General features: G+C 48.8%; 1 protein-coding gene across 7 annotated transcripts in view; it reads right to left on the minus strand.

The window, feature by feature from the left end:
* FYCO1 (FYVE and coiled-coil domain containing 1) overlaps nucleotides 847–18,100 on the minus strand; it is a 78,686-nt gene continuing 61,432 nt past the window's right edge. For 4 of the 7 annotated variants that reach the window (XM_021068193.1, XM_021068198.1, XM_021068197.1 and 1 more), the window contains 4 exons: nucleotides 17,000–17,095; nucleotides 13,271–13,481; nucleotides 5,689–5,798; nucleotides 847–3,551 (listed from right to left, as the gene is read on the minus strand). In XM_021068193.1, coding sequence (XP_020923852.1) covers nucleotides 3,476–3,551; nucleotides 5,689–5,798; nucleotides 13,271–13,481; nucleotides 17,000–17,095 — 493 coding nt within the window. In that variant the 3' untranslated portion in view covers nucleotides 847–3,475. The remainder of the gene's footprint in view (nucleotides 3,552–5,688; nucleotides 5,799–13,270; nucleotides 13,482–16,999; nucleotides 17,096–18,100) is intronic. The other 3 variants (XM_021068195.1, XM_021068194.1, XR_002337457.1) reach the window with 2 other exon arrangements.

An 18,100-nucleotide genomic window follows, 5' to 3' on the forward strand; every position in this document is an offset into this window, starting at 1 on the left:
TTGGTCTGCAGCCACCAGGGCCAGGAGCATCTCTGGGTAACACTCGTCCTAAGGTTCTAAGGAAGCCTTTTTATCAGAGATGCCTTCCAAAAGGTGAAGATGTACTTTACTGAAAAAGTGCTTGAGAGGAAAGGCATTATTAACTCAGTCTTCCCTCTTTCCTTGGAAGAATCACAATGAAATAAGAAAAACTTAAACCCCAGATTCCAGTGAAAAGTACTTTTTCGGTGTTTTGTAAACGTGGATGGCTGCCTCTAGCCTCTGAGCAAAGGCAACCCTTGGTTCTGTGCATCAGAGATGAGAGCTCTGCTCTGATTCTCAACACCTCTAAGGCAAGGATGGGACTCTCTCATGTAGATCCACCAAGATGGACTTTTAAAAATAAAACTCCTATAAAGTCATTTTGTGGACATTTAACCAGTATAATAAAACACTGACTCTGAGATTTCAGCCCCAAATGGGGACTTCCTTTCGTGTGAATGTGGAACGGCTTGACCACCTAAGGGGGGGTGACAAATGAAAATTTCCAGAGAACCCATCCCCTTTATTTTTAAATTATATCATGTGGCTTTTCATTTCTACTTTCCAAACCCTGTGCAGTGTTTCAGTTCCAGATTGCTGCTTGAGAATTTCCTTGCCTGCACTTGGTCCAGTCAACCCAGAGTGCAGTGGGCTCCAGCCAGAAGTGTGCAGAGGCCACACTTTCTCCCAAATGCCCTTCTTTGTGGTGGATGAGTGTGCCTGAGAGAGGCCGTGTTCTTGGGCGAGGGTGATCAGTGACTTCTGAGGCAGTGGTGAGCAAGGCAGCTGGAATCAACACTAAAGAGTGACTGTTATTCAGAGAGCTGGGCCATCAGGAGCTGCTTCGGGGTGGGGTTGTTTTTTTTTTTTTTTTTAAACAGTGATCTGAGATTCCAAGGATGTTTCCTTTTGGTTGATCTCTAGTGCAATTCAGTCTCTTGGGAATCTTCAATAGTTGTTTTTCATTGTCATTTGCAGTTTTAAAAAATACCCCAACGCCCAAAGCTCAGTAAAGTTGGGAACCTGTTTAAAATAAGAAAGCTATTTATACAAGCCATAATTAAATAGGCCAAGAGGTTCTCTAGCTGCACAGTGCACAGCAAACCCAAGCTTGCACAGAAAAGAAACAAAGGACCAGAGTCCATCCAGCACAAAAAATAAATATGCTGCAGAGGCAGGGTGTGACCTCAGAGGGCAGGCCTCTGAATGCAGCAAAGGCTTTTTTGCACAACTGTAGTCACTGCTTGCGGTGGTGGTGGCACAAGGGGCCCCCACTCTCTTGGAGGAGTGGCTCTGAGTTGGCCTCACAAGCGCCAAGTGGTTTTTAAGCTGCAGTTGGTCCCCTGCTGGGTTGAGTGACAGGTTCAGAACCAGCCTCAGATGGACTGTCCCAGGTCTTTCGAAGGCAACACATCAGCTATTCACAAAATGTTGGTTCAAGCTGCAGATGATGGTGGGTACACTGGCAGAAGGCCATCAACTTGGCCAAGGTCTCCACGGTACTGTGGGAAAGCTAAGCACTCAAACCAAGATTCCAGACTGCTCTGGGTTCTTTGGTTAGTTTCTCCCATGTGGCAAACAAGCTATTTTTGATTATCCTTTCCAAAAAGGTAGGTGGATTCAAAGGTAATTTGCCCTGGAATAGTCCTCAGGCTGTGTGGCACACCTGTGAGGACAAGCATGAGGCTAGGAAGCCTCTGGGGTCCTGGCCATTTCCATTTTGATGCTGAGCACCTGTCAAAGCCTTGCCTGAGGAGATGCTGGAGCTTTCTACTAGAGGCAGCTGTTCCAGGAAAAAGCACAAGAGGTCCAGTGTTCATCATGCCCCAAGCCCTTATTAAAGTGACTAGAAGTGCTTAAGTCTCCTGTTTCAATGAAAGTTCCAAGCCCATCGCCAAAGTCATTTCCTCCCAGCCCTGCCCCATGGTTCTCTCTGCTGGTACACATGGGGTTTGAGCTGAAGTTGGCCTGGGGCTCCTGACCCACTCTTGAGCTCTCAAAACTGGCCAGACCAGGCTCGGGAATGGCGAGATGAAGCCTCGAGGTGTATGACTCGGCTTAGTCACCAGGCTACCTGAAGGACAGGCTGGGTCCAGCGCTCAGAACCTCAGCCACCCTGCCCAGCACCCTCCCCCTCATCCCTGGCCAAGGTGAGCCGCTTCGTGAGATACTCTGGTCACCCATGGAAGTACCTGGGCCTTGACTGTAGGTGCTGGCTTCTGTGAACAGGGCCCAAAGGGGCCACCACAGGCGAGCACTCGGTGGTGGTAGAAAACGGTAGAGAATAGGAAGATTATCTCCTTGTCTGACAAAAGGAAACAGGATTTATCTGCCCCAAAGGGAGACAGCTGCTGGGTGTCATGTGCAGGCTGAGCAGCAGGAAGTGGGCAGATGGGGTGTGGGGAATCTGGCAGGTAGGGAGGAGGGGCTGAGAAGTGAGCAAAGAGCAGATCTGTGAATTATGCCTGTTTACATTTGTGTTACCAAAGACGTCTGTTAAGAAGTCTCAATTTATAAAAGGGGTTCCTACCCTGATTATGATAATTAGTAAAAGCATCTGCAAGTTAGGCAGAAGCTCTTATTGATATAAACAAAGACAAGCTGTCAGCTGAGGAGTTAGCCCTAAAAGCTGACGCACAATCCTGCTTTTTGGTCGTGGGGCTGATGTTGCCCAGGATCTGGGCTCTGGCCTTCTGTACACAGACAACATTACAGGCCCGCCGTAGATGGGTTGTTTCCTGGGATTTGCTTCAGTTCTGATTCTTAGGGTAATGTTTTGAGCTTTGAGAGGCCAGGCTGAGTGAAGGGCTTTGCTCAAGGACAGCACTGCTCAGACAGAAGGGCCAGGAGGAAAGTGCAGTTGGAGGCCCCATGGAAATGGCTGAGTTCTGGAGCAGCCCCCAACTTCCTAGGGTAGGAAGGGGTAGGAGCACGACAGCTGGGATCTCAGGTGGACCCACGGGTGCCCCGAGCTCCTTTTCCTGGGAGGACTCACAGGGCCTGGCCAAGGCATCCTAGCTCTTGGTCACCTGGATGCCTGGCCCCCCGTTGGGCACAGGGGACCATGTTTCTCCACGGGCAGAAGTTGGGGTCCCCTCTGGCCTGAGAAACTCTCCATAGGAGGCCTGGAACCAACTGTACCCCCAGGTGAGGCTGATGGTTTCCTGAGTGTTTAAACCTTTGGCAAAGTGCCCCTCTGGGTGTGAGGACAATGGAAATGGTGCTTGAGCCTTTGCAAGCCATGGGGCTAAGAGTGACAGTGCACAGTGCTGAGTACACAGTGCTCGGGGCAGCGAAGCTCCGAGAAGCAGCCAAGGGCCTGTCTCCCAGGGTTGCATAGTTGACATTCATATTCAGAGCAGCTGTTTTTTTTCTTTTTCTTTTTAGTGCTTTATGTGACAGGTGAGGAAGAGTAGTGTTTCCTGTGGGTAATGTGAAACTATTAAAATCCAGGCTACGGGAAATCACTTCCATCATAGATCACAGGCCGGTCAACTGTTAAGTGATAAAATACTTTCTTGGAGACAAACCTGAGGAAACAGAAATGGAAAAAGAGGCTGTTACCCTGAGGGCTGAAAGCCCAAGGAGCAGCAGCAGCGGCAGTGACCTGGCCGGGGTGGGCACCGGCTGGCACGGGTGGCCTTTGGGCAGCGACATCTGCTCAGAGGCTGGGGCCCCTCACCCCCATTTCCTGTTGGCTAGCAGAGACATCTCCCTGGAAAGGGTCTGGAGGTGCTGGACACTGCCATGGACTTTCTTGGGTCTTGAGTGCAGAAATGCCCATTCAGTCCCAAATGTGAACCCCTCCCTCCTTGCCTTGCTATTCTGAAACGGGGGTCTTGGTGGTCTGGACTGCAGTGTGTAGGGGAGCAGATGCAGCAGGTGTGGAGAGGACACGTGTGGTGGACGTGAGCTGGATTTCGTTCTGACTGGACAGATCCATTTTTCCATCTGTGTTTTGGAAATCTGCGGTAGGCCCCTGAGATGACCTCGGTGGGCTATAAGACTAGAGTGTCACAGACCACAGCCACTTCTAGGGATAAGTGGGAGTCAGCTTGAGGCTGTGCTCCACCCTCGGCATGCTCTCCTCAACCTCTCTGTCAGCCCGCAATGGGGCTCAGTGAGGTAGTGAAAAAGCTGGCCGCCGCTGCAGAAGAAACTGGGGTTCAACTAAAACCCGCAGAGGGAAGAACAGAGCCTGTGCCTGGCAGGCCTCCACCCAGTCTTCTAACCACTACCCTATCCTCCAGCCCAGAAGGGGGTGAGGGCCATGCCCAGTCCAAAAGCAGCTCTTTGGACACACTGGGCCTGTGGCCAAAAGTCCTGCTAACTCCAGGTGTCTTCATGTTCATGGGTGCATGGATGTGGGGGCAGGAGAGGGGCAAAGCGGGGGCCCGTTCTTCTAACCTCTCCCTGGGAGTTCAAGGCCTGGAGGTGGTAAGGGGGTGGCACTCTTGCTTTCCCTTAGAGTATCTTATTAAGTTATGCTGCTTAAAGCCAAGTGGGCTGGGAAGGGTGTCCATGTGCGGGGATGTGGCCACTAGCTCAGGGCTGCACTCAGAAAGGATGTGGCTGGATGTTGATCAGGCAGGTGTTATACAAGAGGCAAGCCCTTATTATGGGCTTATGCTGAAGTCAGAAGACATAAAAGGGACAGGTGCCCAGTAACCTTCACCACCTCTGTCACCCCTGTCTCATGTCTCCATGAAGCAGGCTCCTGGCCCATGGGAGATGCTCAACCAATGTTGGTCCTCTGTCCCAACAATGGCCCCTCCTCCATCCTTATCTCCCTATATCCCCATCCTCCCACACCCAAGCCCTACACTCCTGGACCTGTATCTTCCCAGAGTTGGTACCTGCGCCTCCACTCCTATGAAGACAGGACCCAGCCGTTTCACCTCACAGTCTGGTACTTATTATTTCAAGCTTAGCCTTCATTCCTTTGCTTCTCTCTCATCTACCTATCTGTCCACCCAATCCTTCCACTCTATTTACTGAGCTCTTCTCGGGTTTGGGCAGTGTGGATCTGGACAGCAGGGAGGCCAGAGAGCATCCTGGGTAAGAGCCCAGAGCCTGTGGCCAGGCCCCTGGGTTCAAATCCACTCCACCACTAGTTGTGTGACTTAGGAGTGTCACTCTTTTCTCCTTGTGGTCCTCAGTCCCTTAGCAGTAACATGAGGAGAAAGTCCGCATGGCATGAGCTCCGTGGGGCTGAACTGAGTGAGGGAGAGTGGAGAACACCCTCGACACACAGTGCGACTCTCTTAAGTATTAGCCTGTGTGTGACACTGCCTACAACAGACACTGGAACACCACAGTAGAGGTCTAAAATCAAAGGGCTACTGATAATAAATGACTGATTATTAAATCACTTCTTTTAAACATCCACCTCTATTCTTTCTTTTTTCTCTTTAGGGCTGCACCTGTGGCATATGGAGGTTCCCAGGTTAGGGGTTGAATCGGAGCTGCAGGTGCCAACCTATGCCACAGCCACAGCAAGGAAGGATCCTTAACCCACTGACCGAGGCCAGGGATTGAACCCACATCCTCATGGATACTAGTTGGGTTTTTTAACCTGCTGAGTCATGATGGGAACTCCCACCTCTGTTCCTGAGACCAGGTGCCAGGTGTATGGATCTGGATGCTGATGAATGCGGTGGCCCTTACCTGGAAAAGGTGTTGTCAAAGATGAGCATGTAGATGCCTGGTGTGCGGACCTTGAGCTGACCCTGGATGTTTTCCTTGTGGGAATTGCATCGGGTGGTGGGAATGAGCACCTGGGAGGAAAAGCAGACAGGACAAGTGTCATGGATGCTGAGAGGGCACCATGGATCCTCTGGGGAGACTCTGCTCTGGGGAAGGAAACTGAGGCCCAGGGATGCTGAGTGTCTGCCTCATCTGAGGCCAGAACTGAGCAGAACTGGGGTGCAGATCAGCCCCCAGGAGTGGTGGGGGACCTTCCACATGCCCTGGGTTTGGCGATAACTTATGATGGGGGGAGGCTGTAGATATGTTTCATCCAGAATTATGAATTGGTCCACATCCCCAAAGAGTGGTCCCCAGCCTCCTCTGACCATGGCCAGTGTCAGAATGCTCCACCATCTGGAGGCACAGCTCCTTTCTGGCTTCAGGAATCTGGGGCTTATTCCAGGTGAAATCCTGTCGGCTCTCCTGCTGGCACTAGTGTCGCCCTTAGGGATCTCACAGGCCAGGCCTAGCCCTCCGTCCACATCTCTCAAGCACGTTGCAAAGCTGCTGGGCCCACTCCCCTGCAGGCCCACTCCCACCCCTGGCTCCTCACTTAGCCCCAGTTAGTCCATATACCCCAGAGCCCTTTCATCTTTCTATGTCTCTTGCTTCCTCTCTACCTCTCCTAAGAATGAGAAATTAATCCCAGGAGACATTTATTTTCTAAGGACATGTTCTAAGGGCCTCACTGTCAGAGGCCAAATCTGAGCAAATGGTGTGAGCTGGACAGGGCCCAAGCTGGGATCTTTGGATGGCCAACCTCTTCCCCAAGAGCAGAGTCTTCAACCTGCTGGACAGATAAGATACATTTTAAAACTGAAGATACAGGAATTCCCGCAGTGGCACAGTTGTTGCAGAGGTGTGGGTCCAATCCCCCACCTGGGGCAGTGGATTAACGATCCAGCATTACTACAGCTATGGTGTAGGTTGCAGCTGCGGCTCAGATTCAATCCCTGGCCTGGAACTTCCATATGCCATGGTTGCAGCCAAAAAAAGAAGAAGAAGAAGAAGAAAAAAAAAAACACCTTAAGATATAATAGGCAATAAAAAATAAGAAATGACACAGAGCCAACCAAAATTAATAACACTTTTTAGACGGGACAAGCACCTAGAGGGTCTTGTCTCATTAAGCAGCCTTAAGCCTCAGATTAGGTTGCCTGCTCATGAAAAATCACATAGATCATGTAACATCTTAGCAACATCAGGCTCCTAAGGTGGTGAGCTGCCCCACAAGTGACCAATTTCATTCTTTACAAAATGACATGTTCTTTTTTTTGAAAATGCGATGTTTGCTCAATTTAGTTTTAATTTTTTCCTATTAAACATTTTTCAACCTGTGTAAGATGACCAAATCCAAAATAGTTATAAAGGTGTGATTATTTTTTCAACTCAATCTTATAGCAGCTGTGTATTTCTTGAAACCCTAAATGTTGGCCACAAAGTTCCCAAAGTGAAGTAAGAGTAAGGGCTCTACCTTTAAGGATCTTGTGGTTCAGTAGTGAAAACAGGCAAGATAACATTCAATTATGTTGGGCAAAAGTATCACAAGGGGAGAACCAGGGAAAGGTGCCTATTCTAGCCCCTGGGTAGGAGAGAGGAGAGGCAGAATCAGGGAAGACTTCCTGGAAGAGTCAACACTAAGCTTGGACAACTGAACTAGTTACAGGGAGGTCTGACAGCTACAGGCCGGGGGTGGGGGGAGGGGGGAAGAGGGGTGAACAACATGTTCAAAAGCATGGGAGAATGGCTAAGATCTACCCTCCCAAGGAACAACCAAAGATAGACAAAATATCCAAAACAACAGTTTTCAAGACAATGGACATCAGGCAACGATGCACAGTGATCTTTGAGAGAACGAGGTGAGCCCTACAATTGCCCTAACTTACTGCTTTGTGAGGGAAAAGAGAACAACAACCAGATGGGACAAAAAAAACCCCAAATAAGATAAGAGACTTCAACCTCACCTCATTAATAATCACGTTAAATGTAAGTAGGCTAAACACCCAATTGAAAAGCAGAGATTATCAGGCTGGATAAAAGCAACCCCAACTCTATCATGCCTACAAGAAATACAATTTAAACATAAATATACAAATAAGTTGAAAGTACAAGGATGTATAAAGATATACCATGCCAATACTAGTCAAAAGAAAGCTGGATTGACTCTATTAATATCAAAGTAGGTTTTATATTAAAGAATATGGCCAGGGATAATTTGATAATGATACAGATGTCAATTCATCAAGAGGACAAAACAATCCTAAACATTTATGCCCCTAATGACAGCGCCTCAACACACATGAAGTGAAAAGTGATAGAATTAAGTTAATAATTACAGTTGAGTATTTTAATGCCCCTCAATAATTGATGGAATAAGTAGAGAGGAACTCAATAAGGAAATGGAACACTATCAACTAACTTGACCTAACTGATATTTACAGAACACTGCACTTAACAACAGCAGAACACATATTCTTTTCAGGTGTACTTGGAACATTCACCAGGTATGCCATATTCTAGGCCGTTTACAAAAAGCAAAAAAACAAAATACAACTTAGATGTAAAAAGACTCGAACTATACAAAGTACATTTTCTGACAATGGAATTAAGTTAGATATAAATAGCAGCTATTGGGGAAAAAAGCCCAAAATATGTGGAAACTAAATAACACACGAGTCAGAAAGATCTCAAAAGGGAGATCCCAAAGGCACGGGAGAGACGTGCAGAACACACAGTATCTTCCAGACAGCATAGAACACTGGCTCCGGCTGGAAGCTGGTGCTGGTCAGGGAGTAGGAAATGCCTAAGACAAGCCTGGAGGCAACAGAGATGGATGGGGACCTACTATGTGTGGACTCCGGAAGCCACTTTTGTACATGTTATCTCGTAAGTTCCACTAATGTTCTATAATATTTTAATCCCGCCGGGGACCGAGAATCCCAGGAGGGAGGTGGAGTGGTTAGGTCTATTCTTGTGGTCCATAACCTAAGAATTCTGAGCCTGGCCTAAGACACTTCAGCAACCACATGCAGGAAGAAGTACTGGAGAGAAAGGCCTGTTTTTTATACAGGGACCCCAGCACCTCAACCTTCCTACACACCACCTTGATTACAAAGCATAAACCAAGAGCTCGTTAAGGCAGCTCCTCTGAAGAGGACATGTTCAAGCTAATACTCTTCACTTCTTCTTCTTCTTCTTCTTTTTTTTTTTTTTGCTTTTTAGAGCCATACCCATGGCATATAGAAGTTTCCAGGTTAGTGGTCGAATCAGAGCTACAGCTGCTGGCGTACACCACAGCTCACAGCAACACCATCCTTAGTCCACTGAGCGAGGCCAGGGATTGAACCCGCGTCCTCATGGATACTAGTTGGGTTCGTTTCCACCACACCACAACAGAACTCCCTCTTCACTTCTTTAAAACATTCTATTCTATAGACTTTTTTGTTCATTCCAGCCGCTATTTTTTCTTCCACAGTCAAAATCTGTTAAGATTTTCTTGCTGTTATTTTAAATCAAACAATCAGAACATTTAGGAAAGATTAACAAAGGTTCTAGGGTGAAAGCTCATGCAGCCAAGGTGATGTCAGAAGACTTGGGTTTTGGTATAAACCTGAGCAAGACAGATCTCTGCCATGTGAGCTCCAGGGCATCTCCTATAGCTCCCAGTGCCTGGACAGCCATACCTCGATTTATGCCATATGTCTGCAGCAGTCCAAGTAGGTTTTATTGATCTCTCGGACCGCTAGTGGCCTGGGGCCCTAGTGCAAAGCCAAGGTTCTATGCTAAATAGAAAAAGCCAGAGGTCCTGTTATGGCTCAGTGTTAAGAACTGGACACAGTGTCCATGAGGATGTGGGTTTGATCCCTGGCCTCGCTCAGTGGGTTAAGGATCCAGCATTGCCGAGAGCTGTGGTGTAGATCACAGACTCAGCTCAGATCCCACGTTGCTGTGACTGGGGCATATGCTGGCAGCTCTGATTCTACCCCTAGCCCAGGGACTTCCATATGCCGAAGGTGTGGCCCTAAAAAGAAAAACTCAATCACAAAAGACCACTTAAAGCTTGATTCCACTCACATGAAATGTCCAAAACAGGTAATCTCATAAGGACAGAAAGTACATTGGTGGCTGCTGGGTGGAGGCTGGGTAATGGGTACAGTGTTTCTTTTTGTTTTGGGGATGATGAAAATCATCAAATGATAGTGGTGAAGGCTACACAACTCTGTGAATAATACTGAATAAAAACCTCAGTAATTGTACATCTTAAATGGGTGAATTATACCTCATAAAGCTGTTTAAAAAAAATTAGAAGTCCAGGGTCCTTGCTCCCAGCCCTGGTTCTTTCCAACTCTCAGAGGCCCTGGGCAGGCCTCTGAGCTTCTCTAGTCAAAGACAGAGGCAGGGCCTGGTCTTAGTCTCTGGCATATACCAAGATTCAGGGACTCGGTCTGCATATGGGTAGCATCAGGTCCTTGATTTACTTCTTACATCAAGTGCTTCTCAAGTTCACAATCGCTAACCTCAGCATGGAAGCATGACCTTGATGGAGGAAGTCCCTTTGAAGAGGGTGGTCCCGGGTGGGGAGTGTCTGATGTCTCCTAGAGATGGAACTGGCCTGCTGTGCTGTTCCCTCTGCCTGGATGCATCTCCTCTAACCCATGTCCCCCCTCCCTTCCCAATAGCTTTTCCTGGTTTGGCCCAAGGGTCTCTTGACCTGATCACTGCCACCCAGGCTGGGTGAGGCATCCTTCCTAGGTGTCCGTCCCTGCAGAGCCTGCCCACTCCTAGCATGACAATCACCACTTGGAATCACAGTTACTTCTCTTTTTTTTTTTTTGCTTTTTAGGGCCACACCTGCAGCATATGGAGGTTCCCAGGCTAGGAGTCAAATTGGAGCTACAGCTGCCAGCCTAAGCCATACCCACAGCAGCACAGGATATGAGCCACATCCGCGACCTACAGCACAGCTCAGATCTCCAGCCTGCTGAATGAGCCTAGGGATCGAACCCGCAACCTCATGGTTACTAGTTGGATTTGTTTCTGCCGTGCCACAATGGGAACTCCACACAGTTGCTTCTTAATAAGTTCTCTCTCTGATCACACCAGGGGCTCTGCAATGGCAGATCCTGTGTTGTTTCTAATCTCTTTATCCCCAGTGGGCACTACAGAGTCCAGCGTACAACAGAAGCTCAGTAAATGGTTATAAACAGAGAAAATACACAGCACAGTTCCTCCTATCTGAACCTCCATGAGCGGAAAAAACCCTAAGTGTTGCAATCTGCACTGTGTCCCACTGTTCCCTACAAGGTCCAGGCTGGTTAGGGGATCACATGGGGAGTTCCCAGGATAGATGCTAGAGATGTGAGCTTGGACATTGGTTCTCCAGGCTGATGTCTGTCCAGGTCCCCAGGCAGAAATAACAGCTGCCCCACAGCTGACTGGTGACAGTAGGCCTGAGAAGGCAGAGGAGCACCTGAGCACCCTTCTCTCTCACTCTGCAAACGGGTTCCTTCTTCCCCCTAGCGTCCACTGTGGGAATGACAACAGTAGCCATACCCTCCAGGCCAGGAGGGAGCCAGAGATGAGGAGGGCTGACAAGTGCACTGGTGAAGCTGCTGCTCCTCTGCAAACCGGGACTAAGACCTGCCTCACGGACTGAGATATGTGCCTGTTGGCCGGGCTGAGCCTGAATCCGCTCTCCAACCACATGCCCCAGGACCTCCTGGGTGGATGTTCAGAATTGCTCAAGGAGGGGCTTCAGGGCTACATGTGTGTGAGGCTGTAAGTCCCCAAAAGGAAAACAGGGGCAAAGCAGTTTTGAAATGAGCATGAGATCCAGTAAACAAGGCCAACTTGGGTGGAGCGGGGCCGGAGGGGAGGCTAGAGTTAAATTTAAGGAGAAAATCTGAAGAGGACAGACATGACAAAGCAGCCTCTACAATGAGCAGGCGCCACCCATGCAGGGTTGGGCGGAGAGCAACCCAGGTGGACACCCATCCCTCCGTGTGGATGCCAGGGCCGGAGCAGTGATCTGTGCCTCCTGCGACTCTGGGCCTTCCCTGGCCCTCACCACCAGCCCCGTGGGATGCCCAGGGGCCCACATGTGTGAGGGACTAGTGGATGTCAACACAGAGACTTCTCAGATGGCTTCTTTATACAACTTCTCTCTTTGATTCTTGCCATTCTTAGAAAATGGAGATCTTGTATTAAGGATCCACTCTAGCTCCAATCCAGCCTGTGTGACACATGGAATTCATGTTTCCACCCAAACCAGCTCTCCCTCCATCATTCCTCAGCACCTCCCTGCTGAGGTTCAGGCATGGACTTCAGACCCTCCCTCTTCCTTAGCTCACAATGAATCAGCCCTCCCACCCCCACCCCGGAGGTCTATTCACTCACTGCCCTATGCTCCCCATCCCACCCCATCATTTCTACCCTGGCTTCTTCCCCTTGATATGGACCAGTGACTTTCAACCTTGACTGCCTCCTGGGATTACCTAGGGATGCCTGGGTGCACCCTAGAGATTCTGACTTAGTGGTCTGGGGTACTGACTCACAAGTGGGTTTAAAAAAGCTTGCCAGGTGTTTCTACTGTGCAGCCAAGACTAAGAAAGATGGTCCCAGGCACTGCCAATATGCCATGCTCAGAATGTGTTAGGAGTTTAGAAACTGGTATCTGTCACGAGATTTCCAGTCCAACTACCCTAGTGATACATGGCCTGTGATCTTTGTGAGGTGAGATGCTGAACACCTTGAGCTCAGAGCTGGAAGCAGAGATCCTGGTTACCACCTCCCACAGTGACCGTTCTTGCTCTGCATGGCTTTGTTAAAAGATGATCCTCAGGAGTTCCCGTGGTGGCGCAGTGGTTAACGAATCCGACTAGGAACCATGAGGTTGCGGGTTTGGTCCCTGCCCTTGCTCAGTGGGTTAACGATCCGGCGTTGCCGTGAGCTGTGGTGTAGGCTGCAGACGCGGCTGGGATCCCACATTGCTGTGGCTCTGGTGTAGGCCGGCGGCTACAGCTCCGATTGGACCCCTAGCCTGGGAACCTCCATATGCCGTGGGAAAGGCAAAAAGACAAAAAATAAATAAATAAATAAAACCTACTAAATAAAGAGATACAGATAGGTTAAAAGTAAAAGAATGGAAAGAGATGTTACTGTACAAATATAATTAAAATAAAACCAGAGTTACTTTAAAAAAAAAAAAAAAAAAAAAAAAAAAAAAAAAAAAAAGGATGATCCTCAAACTGAGTCACACATCGTATTCCTCTAAGTCTCACCTACAGTCTGCAGATGGCCCAGGAGCGGCCTTCAGACATTAGAAGACGGCTCTCCCGAGCCTTGGGTCTTTCCTTCCCCAGGCTGGACAAGCGCAGGAGCACCACCTGCTCCTCGTGAGGCAGCTCGGTGGGCTTTCCCACCCTGGTTTCTCTCTGTGTCCCTCTCAGAACATTCTAGTAAGGTCTGCCTGGGCATCCTGCTGGCTGGGAGCCAGCCTTACCTTACACTGATCCAATGGCGTGTCCTCTGCCTCCCGGAAGACCACGCTGAAGGAGATACTCTTGGGGTCAGAGGAGAAGACCCAGCTGATGGTGAGGCCTGGCTCGGCCACGCTGATGGGGATGAGGCTGTAGGTACTGGACCTCACAAACAACTCCCTATTGCCCTCCCCGAAGTTGGCGATCTCTTCCACTGTGAGGGGTAGTTTTATCCTAAAATACAAACGCAGAGAAGAACCTGATCAAAGCAGGAAGAGTCTACTGGTCATGTTGTCTGTGGCTCAGGTGACCAGAGACCCTGGAGGCTCTTAGGAGGACATGATCTGGGTCACCATGACTGACACACTTAATCACGAGAGAAAACTGGATGTGCAGCTCCTGCCAACAGATGTTTCCTGGGTACCTACCATGTGCCTGGCATAGCTCTAGGCACTGGGGACAGAGAAGTAAAAAATACAGACAACCCATGCCTGTAAGGAGCTGGTGTGGTCCCATGAGCCGGCTGGAACTGAGAGGATGGCCTGGGCTGCGCTACACCCCTCACGGGCAGGAAACGCAGGCTGACACAGCTCTCCTGCCACTGCCCTGCAGCTCAGCTGTCCACTGTCTCTCCTCTCTTTTTTTAGTTCCCCACCTCCCCCATTTACCTAATTAGCACCAGCAGAAAGCACAGCCATCATTTGAAACCTCCTGCCCTTTCAATTGTCCTTTTCAGAGGAAATCCGGGGCCTGCTGCAAGATTGCAAATGGGCAGCACTTCAGCTTTTTTTTTTTGCTTTTTAGGGCTGCACTTGCAGCATATGGAGGTTCCCAGCCTAGGGATCAAATTGGAGCTACAGATGCCGGCCTATGCCTTAGCTCACAGCAATGCTGGATCCTTAACCCACTGAGGGGGGCCAGGGAATGAACCTGCAACCTCATGGTTCCTAGTCAGATTCACTTCTGCTGCATCATGACAGGAACTCCACTTCAGCTCTTCTTAAATGCAAACACCCAGACACTTTAAGGCAAGGAAGTATGATGGACTTCAGAAGGTAGACTTCTTGGGGTTATGTCTCCTGTCCTAACTCTAAAAATTCAAAGGGCTTGGGGACAGTGAGTTCCCCTGCAGGACAGTGTGGTGTGAAGAACATGCAGGGTGGAGGCAGAGGACCCGACGCTGGTACCTGCCTTGCTTCTCAGCTGCTGCGGGACTCACCCGCACATCAGCCTCAGGTTTTCACCTGCAGACAGGGCAAGCACACCTGCCTCCTGTCTGGGTTGTGTCAGGATTTCGTTAAGAGGATGAACCTGCCCTGAGGGGGAAGGTCTCCCTGGTGGAGTGGCGCCCCCTCCTGCCCTGCAAATCCGGAGGCCACAGGTGAGCTTGGCCACAAGGGTGGGGCCCCCAGTGCAGAGTGTAAGGCCCTGGCAGTCTCATCTCCCCTCCTCTACTGTGAAAGGGCTAACTGCTCGCCAATTTCGAGTGTTATTGCAATGGCGCTTTGAGGAAGCATGATGCTTCTGTCTACATGTAAGCTAGATTCAAAACGATAAAGAAACTCCATCTAGGTCCACACAGGTTTGATCCAAAGCTACTGCCTTTCTATTACACCAAACTACCTTTTGTGGAGAAAAATACTACTGTCCCTTTTAACACGGCGGGGGTGGGGGGGACCTCAGAGAAGGTAGGTAATTTGCCTAACACTGCACAGCAAGTAAGTGGTGGCATTGAGTTCTGTTGGCTCCAAAGATGTGGAGGTGGATGGAAATGCTCCCCAAGTTTTGCAAATGAGAAAACGAATCAATGATTAAAACACCAAAACGCGGAGTTCCCGTCGTGGCGCAGTGGTTAACGAATCTGACTAGGAGCCATGAGGTTGCGGATTAGGTCCCTAGCCTTGCTCAGTGGGTTAAGGATCTGGCGTTGCCGTGAAGTGTGGTGTAGGTTGCAGATGCAGACGGGCCTCAGACCCCGAGTTGCTGTGGCTGTGGTGTAGGCCGGTGGCTACAGCTCCAATTAGACCCCTAGCTTGGCAACCTCCATATCCCTCGGGAGCAGCTCAAGAAAAGGCAAAAAGACTGGAGGAAAAAAAAAAAAAAAAAAAAAAGCCCGGGGAGTTCCCACTGTGGCTCAACAGGTTAAGAATCTGACTAGTATCCATGAGGTGGGTTCAATCCCCAGTCTCACTCAGTGGGTTAAGGATCCGTCACTGCCACAAGTTGCAGCATAGGTCGCAGATGCAACTCAGATCCTGTGTTGCTGTGGCTATGGTGGAGGCCAGCAGCTCCAATTCACCCCTAGCTCGGGAACTTCCATATGCTGCAGGTGCAGCCCTAAAAAGGAAAAAAAAAAAAAAAAAAAAAAAAAAAAGAGAGAGAGAGAGAGCACAAGAGAGAAAAAAGACTGTTGTCTGCAAGACTCAGATCATAAATGTAAATTCTACTTGTTTTCCTACTTCTGGCCCTATCCCTCCATAGTCATTCTCTGCATGACAACCAGAGTGACTCCTTTTCTAATGTAAGATAGATTAAGTCATAATTCTGTTCCAAATCTAATTACTAAGCTCTATTTCCCTCAGATTGAAAGACAAGGTCCCTGTAATGGCCAAGAAGGCCTGATGTGGCGTGGGCCCCATTCCCTCTCTGACTTAGTCACCCTCCCTCTCTTTGCTTCAGCTACACAGGCTCTTTCCCTGTTCCTTGAACACACCAGGCACCACCCTGCCCCAGGGGCTTTGCACTGACTGTTCCCTCTGCCCGAATGCTGTTCCCTCACATGTCTGCATGGTAACTCCTTCAAGTCTTTCCTTTTAGTTGTCACTCTATTTAAACGTGAAACCCCTCCCCACTTGTCCTACTCTTTGTTTCTTTTTCATAGCAGGTATCACCTTGTATGCTTTACTTATTTACTGATGTTTATCATTTGTCAACTCCTGCTGGAATGTAAACTAGACATGAGGGCAGGAATCTTTGTTTCTGTTGTTCACTGATGTGCTCTAAGGAACTAGAACAATATCCAGCACTTAGTAGGTGCTGGACAAACATCTGTGAATGAGTGACTGAATCTATTCAATGACTATAGTGCAATCATGCAGCCTCTGGTTGCAACACTGGAGAAAAAGAACGAGATGGGGAAATACCCATGCAATATTAAGTTTAAAGACTGTGAAAGAAGATGCAGAATATCTATATATTGGAAAATTATGCATATTAATATAAAGAAGACAGGAAGGCTACATACCAAAGTGGTTTGCTTATCTCTCTTTCCTGATTTTCTCCAAGGAAAATTTTTTTACAATAAGAGAATAAAGTTATTTTCTAAAAGGAAGAATACAGGGCATAAAGGTGAGGGAAGAACTACTTTAAAGGGACAGAGGGAGCTTCCCGGGAGGATGGAACTGTTTCGTATTTTCTGTGGTTACATGTAGGCCAGTTGTTTCTCTTTTCTGGACCTAGGTTTCCTCTTTAGCAGAACTGGGAGTGGAGGTCTGAGTTCTGAGGCTGGGTAAGCCCTGGCCAAGCTGGATGTGGGGGCTAGCAGATATCTGGTGATTGCAATGTATTATTTGTCAAATTCTAAGCAATGTACATTATAAAGGGGGAATTTTACCTTGTATAGATTATATCGGGAAAAAAAGGAAGAAAAAAACCAAACTTGAAAGCCACTGTGGGTGTCACACCTGAGCCTCTGCTGTCCCTCCCCCAAACATGACACTGAGGTAAATCCAGCTCAGGGACCCATCACTTACATCAGTTCGCCTGACTTTAGCAAGCAGATTTCAGCATCCTGCCCCATGGGCATGTCTTCAGTGTCCTCAGGGGTTAGTGAGTTTGATGTGATGTCCCTGAAATGTCACCAACAAGAACACAGTCTGTTAGCTATCAGAACACAATGTCCTGCATCCTGAGGCCTGCAGCCTTGGAGTCAGGTGGCCAACCTTGGGATGCACAGGGAACCCTTCAATCACAGAGGTGCAGTGATCTCCCTGATGTCTTCCCAGTGGGTGTGGGAGGGTGACCATAGCACAAAGGACCACAGCCCTGTCCCACACCAGCAGAAGCACAGCCACAGGGCAAACTTGCAGAGCTGGCTAGACGAGCTTGCTCTGGCCCATTTCTGGGGCAGGAGAACAGGCATCCACAGTGTGAGGCTCTTGTTTGATTTTTATGCCTACATACATACACACTTGAGTAGTCACGTAAAATGTATTTCTGACTGTGGGATGGGGTAGAAAACGTTTAAGCAACTCCTGGAAGATGTCAAGATTTTTTAAATCCTTTGTCATTTGAGAATGACAGGGGACAAAGGCAAGGCCACTAGGGGGCACCCTATCTCCTTTTGTTGCCATTGAGGTGTTTCAGTAAAGATGCAGGACAAATTCATTGCCCACAGTGACCTTCCTCCTCCCCTTGCTCTGGTTATGGGGGCCCACTGCTAGCTATGGTGGCCTCTTATGGCTGATGGCACATCACCCTTTCCTGTCCATCTGAGTTTCCATTCCTCAGCCTGTGGTCAGTCCAACTGAACCTGTTTTGAGATGTGTATGTCTATCTGTCAACCTGCTCCACCCTCTCAGGAATGGTCATCTTGGCCACAGCTGCCACATTTAGCCTGAGCACCTGCCTTGCACAAAGCCAAGATAGTCTTCCATCCCAAATGTCCCCAAGGATGTGACCAAGGCTCCACTTCAGAAACAAGAATAAGTGGTGACCAACAGCAGGGACGCAGAGGAAATCCCCAGCAATGTGGTTCAAGGGTTCACGGCTGCCTGGATGAAGAGTCACAGGTGGGGTGCCTCTGCAGCTGGAATCTATATAGTATTTTCTGGTTAGAAATCAAAATGCCTTAG

The sequence above is a fragment of the Sus scrofa genome, chromosome 13 (genome assembly GCF_000003025.6).
Source record: "Sus scrofa isolate TJ Tabasco breed Duroc chromosome 13, Sscrofa11.1, whole genome shotgun sequence".
In the NCBI taxonomy this organism is placed as follows: Eukaryota; Metazoa; Chordata; class Mammalia; order Artiodactyla; family Suidae; genus Sus; species Sus scrofa.